Source organism: Leptosomus discolor, chromosome 2 (genome assembly GCF_034619465.1).
Source record: "Leptosomus discolor isolate bLepDis1 chromosome 2, bLepDis1.hap2, whole genome shotgun sequence".
NCBI lineage: Eukaryota > Metazoa > Chordata > Aves > Leptosomiformes > Leptosomidae > Leptosomus > Leptosomus discolor.
The window spans coordinates 92,352,289-92,369,100 of record NC_141392.1 but is presented as its reverse complement, the minus strand read 5'-3'; the positions used below and the strand labels follow the sequence as shown (position 1 = coordinate 92,369,100).

Genomic DNA, 16,812 nt, shown 5'->3' with positions numbered 1-16,812 from the left:
TGCAGAAGCAGAAACCCCTCACGCAGCAGGACAGCTGAAAATTACAATTTTTTTAAACCTTCTACCGAGTCTTGCCTGCCCACTAGGTTTAATCTTTTTCTTGCAGTGTTTGACTAATGTAGTTAAAAGCTACATTGTGTATGAAGAGAGAAAACACAGTGTTCTATGTTAATATAACCATTTTCCCAGTTAATTTGAGTTGTATAATACACTAAAATTGCATTAAAAGAACTTGCTGACAGAAAGAATGAAAATTTGTTCTGAAGTTTACAAGCATCTGTTGGGAAGCACACACTAACTTCAACCACATAACTCCAGACCTCAGTAGATGAGCCTGGAGACAATCGCATTTTCATTTCTTTCAAGAATATCAGTCTAATCTTTCCCATTTTCATAACAGAATTAATGAGGTCATTAATTACATTCCTGGCCTTCTAACACTACTTAAAATATCTCACCACTTCATTTTGCAAAATTTGGGCACAATCCTCAGGTACAAATTCAATTAAACTTGTACATAACTCTGGTATTCAGTTTGCTTGAGTTGTTTCTTTTATGTCATCTTTATCTGAAATCAGGGTCTGGTAAGAAAGAACTCTACCTACCTACTTTCAATTTTATTTTTTTTTTAATTTCTTGAGCTTCATTAATTATTGACTTGCGTTTTTATTCCTCTCTATTTCATTCCCAACAGTAAAGGAGAAAGAATTCTCCAACTTCAGACTTTCTAGCAGCAGTTGGTATAACTCAAATGATGGACAGTATTACTTTGTTTTCAAACACAGCATGTTTGGAATCAGAGGCTTACAGGGAGGTAGTTTCTTATTTGAGACTAATTCTTATCAGGCCATTTCGTAATGGACTTTAGTCTTAATTGAAACTGTCAAGTAAGATCAGGCTTCACATGTCAGCACAGAAGGCGATCCAGTGATCAGGACAGATTCCGTGAGCTAGAGTATAGGGTTTTTTACATGAAAATACTTCTGCTGATCTGAGGAAAAATTAATACTATGACTACAAAAAAAAAAAAAGAATGTTTGCAACAGGGTTTTCTAGAAGCAGTGTCTTCCATAAACTGGCAACATTGCTAATAACAGAGCAGGAGTTAACTTGGCTTATATTTTCACATTTTTCCTCCTACTTTGAAAGTGAGAATTTTTGTCAGGCTGTTCACTATTTGATAAGTGGAATATTTTGGGGGTTGGGTTTTTTTTTGTTTTAAAACTCACTGACTAGGTCAATACAAAACCCTCAATGGACTGGCTTGATGTTAAGATTGATACTGCAGATGTTTCTGAAGGCCTTTGCATTGTTGCCCTATTAATTTCTAACTCATCATAGCTAGTTAGTTAGTTAGTCAGTCACAATCTAACTAACTAATCATAGTTACTTCAGTCACAGGGAACAATCCCAGGTAACAAATATCAAACTTCTATAAAAACCAAACTTATGTAATACTCTGTTGTCCCGGTTTGGCTGGGGCAGAATCCCAGCCCAGCCATGCTAGGCAGGCCGTCAGCAGTTTTGAGTCAGCCAGGGCAGCTGAACCTGAGTTAGCCATGGGGGTAGCCCACACCATAATGTCACGGTCCTTGTAAAGGGAGAAGGTTGGCTGAGGAAGGGGAGCCTCTGTGGGGTTCCTCCTGGGGTTCCTTCTGCTTCTCTGGCTTCTCCCTGCTCCTGAGGACTGCCCTCCTGTTGGTTATGACCGCTGCATGTGGCTGCCGAGTATAACTTTGTTAGTATGGGTGTTTCATTAAATGCGTTTTCACTTCAACCCACGCTCTCTTTCCTCCCCCCAATTCTCCCTCCTGGCTGGTGAGGGGTGATAGAGCAACTGTTACAGTTTAGCCCTGGGTACAGGCTAATTACAGGTACACAAGGGTAGATCAGAAACCACATTCTTGTCAAGGGAACTCTGAAGATCAGAATCATTTGCAGTGCTTCCAGATTACTCTATGGTTACACCTTGTTGTCTTCACCAGTTGCATTCCAATCAGTAACACTTTTTTTTTTAAAGTAACTGTAGGTGCATTCTGCTTTAGACTTGGTCATATTTTTCCACCAGACACTCACTTCAACTCAGTCTTGGACATCTGTTTGTCTACAGACACAGTAACCCTTATTTTCCTCACTGCATGTAATGTATCTGAGAAAAAGGTGCAGTCAATGCCCCCCGTGAATCCAATCCAAATGCCAGCCACATTCATTGCTCCATTTGATGGATTCAAGCAGATACATATGCTTGCAGGTGTTACTTGACCCTAGACTCTCACGGCCTTTCCTCCCACAGAGATTTCTACTAAAGACAAGGCTTGCATTCTTCTTTCATTCTTCATAATTAAAGCAAAATCATGCTGCTGAGAACCTAATTTCAGTACCAGTGTGACCTTGGGAGGCAAAGGCTGAGAAGAATCCTTCACATTCCAGTTCTAAGCTGGTAACTCTTCCCTCTGACTCAAAGCACAATCAACAGCTCCCCAAACAGCCTGATGCAGTTAAAAAAATACCTGAGGTGACAATCTGCTTTGTTACAGTGATGTGGATTTTTACAACAAAACCAGAAGGGAGTTAGTCTTACAGAAGAGAACTTGTTCGGAGAGCTCTTGGATTACACAGAGACGTATCCTAGTTTCCCAAATTACTGTCTCCAGGAAAGAGTCGTTCAGAAGCAGACCCTCGTAGCAACAGCAGCCTCCAGAAAGCTCACAGCCACTCAGGCTTTGGGCACTGCCTCAGTTGGGTGAAGACTTGGAAAGCGCCTAACTGACACTCGGAAAGCAGAGGCATTGCTCTTTGTACTTCCTGAGCCCTGCCAAGGAAACACCTGTGAAGGATGCCCCTGAAGAACCAGGTCACAGGTGGTCAAATCCAAACTCAACACATGACACTGAACATGAGGACAGTGACACTGCTCTGACGTGTCAGACAGGGACGCCGTGGTTTCATCTTTGAACACGTGACATATGGGCAACCTGTATGAAATACAAAATCCAAGGATGTCCATAGTTATCAATATGGCATCAAGACAAACGAGCACGAGTGAAGAAAGAGTTTACAAATTTGACCTACTATTTTAAGGTCCACAGGCACACTGTCCATCAGGCATATGGCTTGACAAGTATTTACTGCTACAGGCTCTCAGAGAAAAAACTTAATTGTAACAAAAACCAGACAGCAATTCTCATCAATAAGAAGATTAAAGAAGCACTGACAGCTATAGTTAAGTAGGAAAAAAAGGTAAGGTATTGAAAAAAAATTTAAGGTAACAATAGAAAAATAGTTTAATTTTGAACATAGCCCAAAAAGCAGCATTTCCTACCTGGAATAAGATAAGGATTATGAATGAAGCAGAATATATTTGCATTTCAAGTGACAAACACAAAGTTTAAAAATCAAAATATTTTAATAACCAGTAATTGGGAGACATGCCCTTACTTGCTTACTGTACTTTGGACTAGCAGCTACTCCACAGATGAAAGCCATTTAACATTTTGTACGAGTTTTCTGCCTTGCAACATACAAAGGTACATACCCTTATTCTATAATTCCAGCAACAGATAAAACACCGTAAATAAAATCTTAAAGTCTTTGGACCATTTAAAAGCTCTGTGCTGCCACGCTATACTATGCAAACAAATTATTATACGGAGTTACAGGCAGCTAGCACACTGGAAACACTGTCTCGTTCCATAGTTTATACAGTCGTACACACTGAAACTGCTAGCTTAAAAAGATTACGCAAATAGTTCAGTAAAAACGGTCATGTGTGAGTGATAAACTGTGTTCTTTAAAGCTGGCTATGGATTAAGCTATTGGACCACGAATAAACGACTTTTTGTAACAAATACGCGATCCCAGAAATACAACTCACTTAAACTGCATTCATACTTCATGAGAATACCTCTTTTCATCCAGATGAATACATGTATGTTCAAGAACAAAATAAAATCTCTTATTAAATGGTTTGCAGGATTTATTAGGTCTTTTTTAATATACTCAATACTTTATCAAGCTAGTTGCATATAAAGTGATCTCCACCATATACATTACAATTTCTGTGCATAATCTAAAAAAAAAAGTCAACAAAAAGTAGTATTTTACAGGTTACAGTTAACTTTTAATTAAACTAAAAGAGAACCTTTTTGTAATTTAAGACACTAACCTGCACATTGCTTGTAACTGCAATACTTCAGCTAGGTTTCACAGCAAGCTCAACCTGTATTTCAGTCAAAGAGGCTACTGCCATCTGAACTTTTGAACTTCTATTGCTTACTATCTTAACACCGCAAAAAAAATTAATGTGGTGTTCACTCCAAATAAGGAGAAAGTATATGACAACTCCTTTACAAGAAAGCCTGCTCAGAATACATATGCCTTAAGAAAATTAGGAAACTCCTCCAGTAAAACGAATTCACCCAAATGTGTGAACGGAAAAAACATTTTAGGTTCTTCTTGATTAATGCTTGGAGCTGCTCACAACAAGCAAAACCAGCAAACACAACAGGTAAACTAGTACTGGATATGACTTAAAGCAAAGAAAACTAGAAAAAAAAAGCACAGATTCTACCTGCAACAAACATTTCCCCATTTAGAACAATCTTTAAAAGGGACTCACGCAGATAATCAACAAGTAGGTTTTCTGGTATCTTCATAGGATGCTAGTTTACTGGCCAGGCACATATATTGTAAATATACAAAGAATCCAGAGTGCTGAAATTTACACAGCACTTAAAGGATTTAACGTTAACAGACGTGGGTAGGACACAGGAAAAATATTTAACAACTTATATAAATATATTAAAATCTCAGCAAGAAATGTCAAGAGCCCATGCACACAAGACAGTAAATGGGAAAAAAAAAAAAAAACATTTAAGACTTGACTTTTCCTTTCAACAGCACTGACACCTGAATTCCGCAACATTAACAATTTACAGCATCTTATAACAGTCTTTCTGCACATAACTTGTATGTACTGAATCATACCAACATTACACAGCACGTGAAGAAGCAGCAGATGCATCAAGGGAACAGGAGCTATATGCATCATGTGGCCTGCCCAGTTAGAGGCAAGTATCAGAAAAAGTGTTTCTGACATAGGCAGAGATACAATCAATATAGCTAATTGTACACCCGTCATATTCGAGAGTTAATCCACAGTATGGGAAAGGGGAGCTTTAGATAAAAATTATGCACCCAGTCTCAGAAGTGACAGAAGCAGAGATTTGTCTTTCAAAAACTGGGTCCATTCTGGACTGGCCTTGATGCACATGCAGTATGTTTGTTTTCAGAATGCAAGATTAATTGGGAATGTCTGCACTAGTGTTTCGATTTCCATATTTGTGATGGATGATCAGCAATACAACTCCTAAGAAGAAGCAAATGGACCCAACAGTGATGTAAGCAATTCCCAGAAAGGGATTTTTGCCTCCCATCCACGAGATGGTGCTTAGGATCATTCTTTTTCGTCCATCAAAACTGTGTACAGGATAATCTGAAAAACATTTAGGAAAACAAGAAGCACATTTCCAAATCTAGCTTTATATGCTCAGGCACATTAAAATTTTGGGTCATTTCACTTGGGTTCCAAATCCAATATTCAAAGGCAGCAGTTAGTAAGTGCAAATCTGAAACATTCAGCTGTTCTTTTAGGCTAAGACTAATCTGAGCACCATCAGCTACTCCAAGAAAAGTGCCCTGTTAGAAGATGTTAACCCCTTTTTAAGGGAAGAGTAAATGCAGAATTTTATGGGTTTTGGAAAGCAGCTTCAATATAATGAGGGAAATTAAATTTTAACTCTTAAATATATTTTAGTACAAAATTTTTCTTTATGTTCACTCCGTTTTATACAGACTCCCCACAGTTTTGCAGAAAGGAAAATACTGCAGTATCTATTAAAAAAAGTTCATTAAGGGCTTTCAAATTTGAAGAATTTGGTAACTGTGACAACCCTCCTCCTCTAGTCTCCTGCACTTCTACCTACTCTTTAGTTTGTCCAAAATAGCATGACAAACCTCCACCTGATCCATGGCTCTGGCATTTTTCTGACCTCCAAAGTCAGTCTGTCCTTGATTACATATTGTCATTACACCTTGAAGAAGTTAAGGGTTCTCAAATTTCTAGGCTACCAACTACCTCTGTTCTTTCCTTTTTCCTACGCTTCTCTCAATTCCTTTACAGCACCCAAGCAACCCGATCTCCCTCTCACTATGAAGCTTCTAATTCGATAAAAACTTGCACAGAGGTAGATGTCAATATCCTACACAATTCTCACTACCAGTTTTCAACCACAGCTCAACACCATCTTTGGTTATGAGACTGTAATAAAAAAGGCTTGTTCAATTTGAACTTGCACAAATACAGGCCCGTGTGATCCAGCTAAGGCCCTCAGCCACTATGAACAGTTTTTCAAAGGATACTGTATGCAATATCCAAAGAATATTTTCCAGCCTGCAAGGTAGGCTGCAAGTTATTCTTCCTTTCAATGAGACGATACAGCTTGCGAAATGTGGGCAGAGCAGCAGTACGCATCCACACAATGAAGTCTTCATTGATAAAGCCGTTGTTGTCAGGCTCTGAGTCCAGCATATACACTGGCTTGGGCCAGTTCACAGGTTTTGTTGTGCCTAGGATTAAACAAAAATAGTAACAATAAAGTGTTTCAAATACAGGACTAAGAAGTAACACACTGGCTCATCAAAACTCATTCCAGTATTAATAAAAAACACATACTAACTTCTAAACAGTATGAACAGACAGGCTGGCTCACTACTATTGCAAGACACTGGGCTCTTTAAGAACTTTTTATTTTGCAGCTTAAATAGTGGCACGTATCCATTTATTCCCATGACAGCGCTGTCCATTTGTTTAAACAAATTTGCCTCCCCTATTTATACAGCCAGGAAGTCTGGTCTCAAAACATTACTTAGCGAGAGCGTTCTCCATTACAATGATAGCTCCTCTGCTCACTCGTTGGAGTTTGACTACCACTTCCTGGACCATGAGCAAATAAAGTTATGTACAGTATTTTAGATGATGCCATACTAATGCTTTTGCTAGTTTTATCGGAAATACAATTCTACACTATATTAGGGTACGATATCTGCTTTTCCAAGGGTAGCATCATACTGGTAACATGTCATTTGGCTGTGACTAAGCAAGAAACCCACATCAGGTTAAACCTGAAATTATATACCTTGCATAAACACACACACACCTACCTTAGAGCCCTGAGGAAGATTATTTTCAGATATTAGTAGCCAAAGAAAACTGTGATTTACCAAACTGTATTTAACCTAACAAATAAGAGACATCAATCACTTCTAATCACAAAAAAAGAGTAAGTTTTCTAAAAAACTGCACAATTGAGCAGCAGAAACATCTAAATGAAAACCACATGAAAAGTTGGATTAAACACCTGCAGATGTCTTTTCGAGTTAAAGCCAAGCATTATAGCACTTGTACTGGTTTTGGCTGGGATAGAGTTACATTTCTTCTCAGTAGCTTGTACCCTGCTATGTTTTGGATGGGCGATGCAGACAGTGTTGACAACACACTGATGTTTTACTTATTGCTGAGCAGTGCTCACACAGCCTCAAGGCCTTTTCTGCTTCTCACACTGCCCTGCCAGACAGTAGGCTGGGGGTGCACACGGGGCTGGCAGGGGATGCAGCTGGGACAGGTGACCCCAGGGATACTCCCCACCCTGTGACATCGTGTTCAGTAATAAAACCGGGCAGGCAGAGGCAGGCAGGGGCCGGCATTGCTCAGGGACTCAGCTGGTGGTGAGCAATTGTTTTCTTTTGGATAACTTGTCTTTCTTGGGTTTTATTATCCTCTCTTTGTTGTTTATGTCTTTTTCCCTTACTTTTTTTTTTTTTTAATTATTAAACCATCTTTATCTTAACCCTCAAGTTTTCTACTTTTACCATTCTGATTCTCCCCTTCATCCCACTGGGCAGGGGCACAATTAGTGAGCAGCTGTATGGTGCTTAGTTGCCACCTGGGGTTAAACCACAACAGCAGTGCATATATTCAGCTTTTCTCAGCGTTCAAGGTGGAAAAAAAAATAATCAGAAATTAAAGAAAAAAAAAAAAGAATTATTACAGTAAAACCAGAACTCTTTCATATGATACTTGCAGCTTTCATTATTTAAAGACAAACTTTTTAGATAGCAGAGTAGTCCTTAGCTTGGCTTTCTTCAGAGTGCCACAGTATCTTTAATTAGCACATTCAGTAAAATGTTGTCAGTGAGGTAAAACTCCCCGGAATCAAAATGCGTTTGAAGCGTTTCATTATTCTTAAAACTTCGCTTTTTTTTTTTTTACCTTGGAAAAGCGCAGTTAAGTTATTTCCATCTCCTGTAGGATTCCTGAACTTTACATTTTTATCCGTCCACCATGCAATGCCTTTTTTAATCAAAGTAATAGGAGTCCTTGTGTCATTATCAATGCGGTATAATTCCAAGGTATCTAAAGAGAAAATCAAATTAGAAAACCAGCGGAAGAAACTTTCATTAGACAGATGATACTGATAGGCAGTGAAACAATTACCTCCAGGAGAAACAAAACGAAAAAAATGGACAAGGCATTTATTACCTGCCTGCCACAATCATGAACTGTTCTGTAAAAATCAAAGTATATTAGATAGCAGCGTATTATCCATATATGGTTATCTTTGTTTCTACTCCGCAGCAGCAACAGCTCCTCACAACAGGTATTTCCATCCTTTGTAAACTATCAGATTAAATTAATCCCCATAGCAATTTTGAAAAAAGCAACAGCAGTACAAGGTATTTATTTTATTCGGAACAATGAAAATGTGTTAATTCAAAACAAAAGAGCCACGATGTCTTTACTCAGAATAATTTGCAAGACAACACAAAACATACACTAGATCACAAAAACATCAAAGTGATAACGTAAAAGTGTTACCATACCATTAAACATACTGTTGGCAATAGCTCCACAAGGAGCAATGGGTTTGTCCTCATTTGTGCGGTAAGGCTCACACTCCTTACTTGGATTCTGATAGTTAGAAAGAAAAAAGAGACAGATGAGTCAGCGCTAGTTTATCCAACTTGTTTTTTACCACAGTACCTCAATAATGTGCAAATCCTAAATGTACCACAAAATAATCTTTTCACAAGTCAGGTTATTTACAGTAACTTCAACATTCAATACTAGTTAGCATGACTGATTTTTCTTTTACAAGCAGGTATAAAATCTAAAACATTAAAGTCAGAATCCCATCACAGTCATATTAACAAGAAGGCTTTTTGTTGAAGCTTTTTCTTTTATTTTTTAATAGAAACAGTTTTCCAATATGAAGTACTCAAATATTCTTTTATTAAAGGGTTTTAAGTTTGCATCAGTGTTATAGAGAATAAAGACTATAGTAAGAAGCCAAGCATAACATAAGATGCAAAAGGTTGCAAACAGTCCAGCAGCATGCCAAAAATGCAGGCAGAAAAAGGCCCCCCCCCCCCCCCGTGTCAGCCTCATCAGATGTAGCCTCCCTTCTTTAAAGCTTACAGGTAAAACAGAGAATCATTCTTGCTGGAGCAGAAACCCAACTGCATTCCCACTCCTCATAAAAATTAGGAAAAGGAGAGGTCTGGTCCTAAACATTACAGTGCCTTGAACAGAATACAAAGTACTGATATTTTCCAATATCGCTGATCTTCAATATTGAACCAGCGTCTACAAAAATGGATGCATTTAGCTGCAATCTCCAAACCACGTGCCAAGTAACCAAATATTATTTCATCCTGAAAACAAAAACTTCAGACAGACTGGATACAGATAAATACTATTGACTGAAGATAACAAGACAGTTTAAAACTATTAAAATTTGAGAAATTACTGAAGTACCGCATTGCTGTCTGCTTAATGAAGTGACTGACATGAAATTTTACAATATTTTATACAGTTATTTTCCGTAAACAAAATATTAATTCCTTACAGCCGTCTCCTGTTATGCAAAAATTCTACTACCTCATTATTATTAAACTGAATACTCTTATGTGGTGATTTATGCAACAGTCAGAAGTTAGTTGCTTGTTAAAATCCAAGCACAAATACCTACAAGTAGTGAACTGTTGTCTCCATTTAGTTGGCTGTCATCTCGAGATTTCACATAACGACGATGGTTTTGATAGAAGTTGGAAAGTCCGTAATACATGAATACATTGCTCTACAAGAAGCAAGATGGGGCAAGAGGGGTTTTTCATTCACACAAAGCTTAAGTTTTAACCTTTTAAACTCTGTGTTTACTTTACAGCAACATTCATGAAGTAGAAGCCTCAATCCTTTCTTCACACTTGAGTACACAAGAGTAGCATCCTAACATAAGCTGGTGTCCTGAAGCCAAACATGCCATAAACTATCAGAATGATATTTACCAGCACTGCTCCCAACACCTATCTTGTCTGATGTTAAGCACATAAGCCTCACGATTTGCCTCCAATTTGTCAGAAAACACTTATCTGGTATTTCCAATTCTTGTTGAACTCAGTTTTTGCAAATCATGCAGGAATAGCTGAGCTACTCACCAGCTGTACGACACATACAGTAAATCTAATGTGTAAAACACAAGCATTCCATTTAATGTTGTACATTTCCAGATAAACAGAGGCATATCATCCTTGCTACTGAAAAGGCACAAAAAACCAGATCCAAGTTAACAGGAAAACTAGAAATATTCCTTTAGAACAGGGGGAAAAAATCCACCAAAAAAAAAACCAACAAAAAACCCCATAAGTGATACAGCTTTCCTATTGATTATGAAACAAACCATATAAACTGTGGTAATTTCACTTTGCATACAGGGTAGCATACCTCAAATGAATGTTCCAGTGTGAAATTGATGGTGCAAGTACAAGGTGGCGTGCTGTCCCAGGACACATTTAAACATTTGTTGCACGGACTAGAAGGCTCTGTTCCTGTATAGTCAATCTATAACAGAAAAAAAGCCATTAATTTACAATGGGAGACTAAAGAAAAATGCCTAATAAGTCAGGGAGTTTGTGGCATTTATTTTGCAATCTTATTACACCTCAACACCAAAAGCCCATTCAAAGCTTATTTGATGATCTCAAGAGGTCCCTTCCAACCTAAACGATTTTGTGATTCTGTCTATATGCTCAATTTCAGCCTCAAACGACTTTAACACTGAGGCAGGCTATTACTGCTGGGGGAAAACAAAAAACCAAAACCAAACTAAACAAAAAACACACATCAAACAGCAGATACTCCAGGCAACATGATGTTTACACACAGACACTATACGACAAGCAAGTCAGAGCTTTTACATGCTTTCCAGAGAGGTTAATTTTTCAAAAGTCTAGATATTTAACAAAAAAGGTTTGCATTAGCAAACTGCCTTTGCTGATCATTTTTAGCCATGTAATTAGTCAGAAGATTAAAAAAAAAAAAAAATCACTTAATGCCCAAAAACTGTCCTAAAATAGGAAGATGAAAACACTAATACTATTTTGCCAGAAATGGTAAAATACAAGTAGATGGACAAGAAAGATGATCAGTGTTAATCTGGCTTATACAATATTATCTGTCTTGAATAGTGTAGCACAAAAAAAGCCAGTATTTGAAATCTGTACATACAGGCTACCTGGGCAGTGTGCACAACATCCTTAGCAGCCATAAGCTCGCCCTACGGCCCAAGCAAACTGAAGCTGCCTGACCACATTAGCTCTCTCATGTATAGCCGCAGTGTGTGAATGGCAGGAAATAATTAACTTGGGCTCAGCTGGCTAGCTCCAAGGCTAGCAAGAGAAAGCTTCCATCTGCCTATAAACTACGTATTTCTAGACTTACGATGAACTTATTTAGAATTTAGACCCAGATTGGTGCAACCATATACCAAGTTATGGCAAGAAACTGTTTAACAGCAGTATCATTTAAACTGGAACACCTACATAGTTTAATGAAAGGCTGCTGCCAATCGTTTGCCCTAATTGACGCTTGTAGTGAAATGCATTATCAAGAATTAAGAGTGCTTTATGATCTGTGCTAATACCTGTATTAAGGTTAGCTGAAACAAACATGCAGTTTCAAGGTTCAGGTAACAACTGAAGCCTATTTTCCTCCACATCTTCCTCAAAGCCTCTCTTCCTGCAATTTCTTCGATATCTATTAAGCTGCAACCCTTCCCTCAGCACTTTTATTAGCATCTGCTCTGCTGCCAGATTTCTGACAAATGAGACCTACACGCTAACGAGCCTAGCTGAAACGAGTCAGCTTCAGAAGCTATTAGCTGGCAGAGAGAAAGAGGATCACATAGTCTTTGCTTCCTTCTCTGAACAAGATATTGAGTTTATGCTGATCTAGAAATAGCTCTGCTGCAGGAGTCCTAGTAGCTCTGTTCAGCTACAGCTGACGGACAGACCACCGCTGCTCTCAACAAACATGCATCTCATTTGTTCAAGGCTAACTCAGTGGGGTTTTTTTCCTGCTAAAGTAAGCTTAAGCAAGCATTTCCTTTTGAAAGAACTTAAACCTCCATATCCTGAGCTGGTTCTCCAGTGTGTGGAGAAATTTTAGATCAAGAACAAACTCAAAGATTCCAAGGTTGCAAAAGATATAAAGACTTCACTTTTAAAAAACCACAATTGACTAAATTCTGTGGAGCATGAAATTGATGTATACTGAAACAGAACCATGCTTTTGACCACCATCAGCTTCAAGGCCACCCAAGAGCCTTCCCGTACAGTAACCGCCAACACAAGTGTTGTTTTTTTCCTGCATCCACATTTACATTCAACAGAGAGCTTATTCAAAGGGAAAGAGGTATCTGTCTTCATCTCTTGACAAAATAACAAAACCAGGACTTTGAGAACTGAAGGACTGACTTCAGGGTCCATGGCAGGAACTCACCTGACCCAACATTCTGTCTCTAGGGATCAGCCAGTAGCTGAGTATGACAAACCCACACCGAAATGAGCTCTTCCCAACAACCCCTGATCTAAGGACATCGGATATATCCAATTTACCCAGCAACAATGGCTTTTCGGGCTGTTGACATCTTTCTCAGTTGATTTACATGTTTACAGTATAGAAATAACATAACTACTGCATATACATGTTCTCCAAACCATTTATGACTTTGTAGACTTCATATGCGGTCACGTATTTATCCTACTCTGCTTGGCCACTTCTTGTATAAAAGGCGTCCCATGACTCTAGCCCTCTTTGTTATCCCTCTCTGTAGGTTTTATTAAGTTTTGTACCATTTTTTGAGATGGGGCTACTGGAACTGCACCCAACACTGAAGTTGTACACAACAGTAATCAACTTTCTTTCAGTTCTTCATTCCAGTCATGCCTGAAAGTCTATCCAGCTTTTTAACTACAAGTATGGATTTCACAGCAGCCATCACAGCATGAAGATCTCTTTCCTACACAATTAGCGTTTTTGATATGCCTCAATTTTTATCACATATTAATATGCTCTCTCAATGCTTCTTATCCATTCTAAGAAAAAAAAATAATCAGGAAATGAAGAACTCTCTCACCCTTTAGTAACAGGGCAAAAAGGCACATTTACACAGCTGACTTTCACTTTCCACCCAAATGAACTATTTTCATGATAGACCAAAGAAAAATGGCTGTTTATACCCTTTGAAACAGCAGAGAAAATGCTAGAGAAAAACCAAGACAAAACTCCTATAATTCTAGTACACCTAAACTGTTAGAAATCTTCCACATTTGAATTCAAAAGAGCTTACAAAGGAAATAAATGGAAAAGCTACATTTTGCTGCTCAGTCCTTGTACCTGTATGAGAACAGCACTGTTCACAGAGATACTAAAGGCTGCAGCACCTAGGTCCAGGAAAGGGTGATTTGAACTGTACATAAATAGGTATTCCAGGGTCATAAATCATACATCCCATTCAATTCCAATACACCAAGTTTACAGGCAGCTATATATGTGTATGCAGATACACACACACACACTTAACAAGTATGCTATTGTCTAAGAGGTGGGTGTAAATAACTACCTCTGCTTCCTCCCCTGATTACACTTTTAAAAGAGCTTAGTCACTGCACCTACCTTCTAGATGTCTTGTCTCCCAGAGTTAAATTTACAGCTATTGGTGAATAACATTTGGAGGTTACTAACAAAAGCCCACATGTGAAGCAGGGCCATATCTCACCTAAGCATATAGGTGACAGCAGTGTCTTAAACTGCATCCCTCACTGGTGCTCAGAGCCCAAAAGTTGGTCTGTAAAATACTTCATCTACGTTTCGTTGCTGCAACTGTAAAGCCTTTTTTGACTTAAGCTTTTTTTTTTTTCCAAAATTCAGCTGCCTTTAGAATGATAACCTCACTCAGAATTTCTGCATTGCAACACTTGACAAAACACACACGAGGATCAGAGATCAGAAACCAAGTTTCCCCACCCTTCCCTGCACACCCCAACAGTCTGATCATACCCTCAGAGGTCAAGAACTCTCCCTCCTGTCCTCACGAAAGCCTAGCGACCCAACTTGGGAGAGCTTCACATGAGGTGGATGATACATGAGCGAACCCACGCAGTAAAACAAACAAACCAACTAAACCCTTTCCAATCCTGAATATCTTGAAACTAGAAAGGGTGGAAGGCCAGCACCTGCTGGTTTCCAAACATAAATGGCTACTACTGCTTTATATATGCAATCTGATCACGTAGGGGAGCATCAGTCATACTTCCAGCTCACCTAGGGATTTTCATACTGCACATTAGGTGGGAACACCTAGTTTTTGTCTCCTACTGGAACTTAGCAGTACACGACTGAGCTGCCAAACAACAACAGTATATAAACATTCTGTACAACCATCCAGCAGCAATATAGGCACAAGAAGTTGCTTACATTTTTGGACTCATGAAACTCTTGATGCATTTCCTGTCCCTATAGATCAACACAGATCCAGTCATAATTAAAAAAAGGAGATATATTTATCCAATTATATTTACCTTACAATCATAACTATCTAAGACTTTGTATTGCTTTACTGTAGAAATGGCTATTTCAAATGCAATTGTCAAAAAAAAAGTCAGAAGTTAGCACAGATATCTTATTTACTTCTCTCCATTGAGTGTCCTGTTGAAAACATGTGATTGTATTTACCTTAAACGTGACTATACCATGACAATTTAAAAGTCTACCTGCCCATGACAACTTGGCAATGTTCTCTGAAGCACCTGTTTCAATTTTCAGATGTTCTGCATACCCTCAAACCTTGACACAGGAAGCAATTGCTTTTCAAAAATACAGTTCTATACAACATTTGGACACTGTAAAATACACTTCAGCTTTGTGGGTTTTTTTTTTTTCCACTTCTGCTTTTCACCTCAACTGGAATTTTAGTTCTTCACATAAAAGGAAAGTGAACCTTATATTGTTTTTATTATAACATTGTTTGCATTTTAACAGAAATATGAAAATACGATACCATTCACTGTCTGCCTCAGGATTTCTTTAGTCAGTTGGGATTCATTGCCACATTGCTACCACTGGACAAGCCACTGTCTTGAACACTACTTATTTGAAAGCGACAGCTTACTTTAATAACTAGAATGATTTGATCCACAAAAATTCATACTCTGCAATATAGCAAGCCAACAAAGAACTACATATTTTTTTTTGCTACAACCAATCTGGGTCGCACCAGCTCACTGAAACTAACCATAGCCGTCAATTTGCTTTTCAAGGTTGCCCCTAAGCCCTTTGGGTTGTTACCTTACAACACAAAGTGATTCTGTTATTAAATGGACCTAACTCTGACATACAGTTTAGTTTTCAGTTAACACTCAGCAACTTTTCACAGCAGTGGTGTAGTTAATTATCAGACGTAAACAACTCGGGTTTTGTAAATATAATAAGGAAAAGCCACACTCTTCGATCTTTGTGTCTAACTTTACTCGGGACACCCTGGTCTCCCAGAAAGCATCTAAAAATGTTAAAACATGACTGTACGGAAGAATTACAGCAATATATTCACCACACAGTTTGCCCTGAAACTACAATTACTTCGGAACGTTTAAAGATACATAACCCATTGCCACAAGCTACCCCAAGGACAACGCACGTACTTCCCGCACCGAGAACAAAACTTGCACGGGGGCGCCCTGGAAGTTGGCTCAGGAGCGCTGGCAAGGCGGGCGGGAGGGCTGCCATCTACGCGAAGGATACTCCGTGAGCTCAGTGCCTACTCGGGGTGATTAACGGATGGTTCGTGAAGGTGTGCAGACGCTAAACCGAATCGCAACAAGCCAGGGCGAGGTGTCGGTTCATCGCAGACACCCCGTAAGCCACCCCTACCTCCCGCCGAGCACCGGCAGGAAGAGCCGCCGGCAGGTTTCGCAACGAGGCGCAGGCCGCCTACGGGCCGGCCGCCCCCCACCCCGCTCACCCGGCCCGGCCCCGCGCCCCCGGGGGCTCCCGCACCCCCACCCCGCCCGGGCGCAGGGCCAGGCCCAGGCACCCACCGGCCGCCGCCCCCCGGCGGGAGGAGCCGGAGCGCCCCGCCCCCCGCGTACCTCGTACTCGCGGATGTTGTTGGAGGTGACGAAGATGCCGATGCCGATGGGGATGAAGATGAGGCCGATGATGAAGAAGGCCGGCAGCACCGTGCCCGCCGTCAGGATGGGCTGCCAGGCCGGCAGCCGCTGCTGCTTGAACGCCGTGTTATCGGGCTTGCGGGTCTTCACGGCCCCGCCGCCGCCGCCCACCGCCCCGCCACCTGGCACCCCGACGCCGCCCGAGGGGTGACCGTCCGCCTCCTCCTTGGCGCTGTAGTTCACCGCCAT

At 39.8% G+C, this 16,812-nt stretch overlaps 1 protein-coding gene across 1 annotated transcript; it reads right to left on the bottom strand.

Moving 5' to 3' along the window:
- Positions 1-3,387: 3,387 nt before the first annotated feature.
- Positions 3,388-16,812, bottom strand: CDC50A (cell division cycle 50 P4-ATPase accessory subunit A). Its single transcript, XM_086461460.1, has 7 exons — positions 16,543-16,812; positions 10,841-10,957; positions 10,089-10,196; positions 8,941-9,028; positions 8,330-8,473; positions 6,421-6,627; positions 3,388-5,494 (listed from the first exon to the last, which is right to left on the bottom strand). Exons 1-7 carry the CDS (start codon positions 16,810-16,812, stop codon positions 5,301-5,303), a joined length of 1,128 nt encoding a protein of 375 aa, XP_086317586.1. The 3' UTR covers positions 3,388-5,300.

Excerpts from the sequence above, each read along its gene's own strand:
- CDC50A (XM_086461460.1), bottom strand. The coding sequence starts at position 16,812 with ATGGCGGTGAACTACAGCGCCAAGGAGGAGGCGGACGGTCACCCCTCG. Across the intron at positions 10,197-10,840 it reads CACTGGAACATTCATTTGAG|AGCAATGTATTCATGTATTA; the intron begins GTATGCTACCCT and ends TGCTTCTTGTAG. Across the intron at positions 8,474-8,940 it reads TGCCAACAGTATGTTTAATG|ATACCTTGGAATTATACCGC; the intron begins GTATGGTAACAC and ends TTTTCTCTTTAG.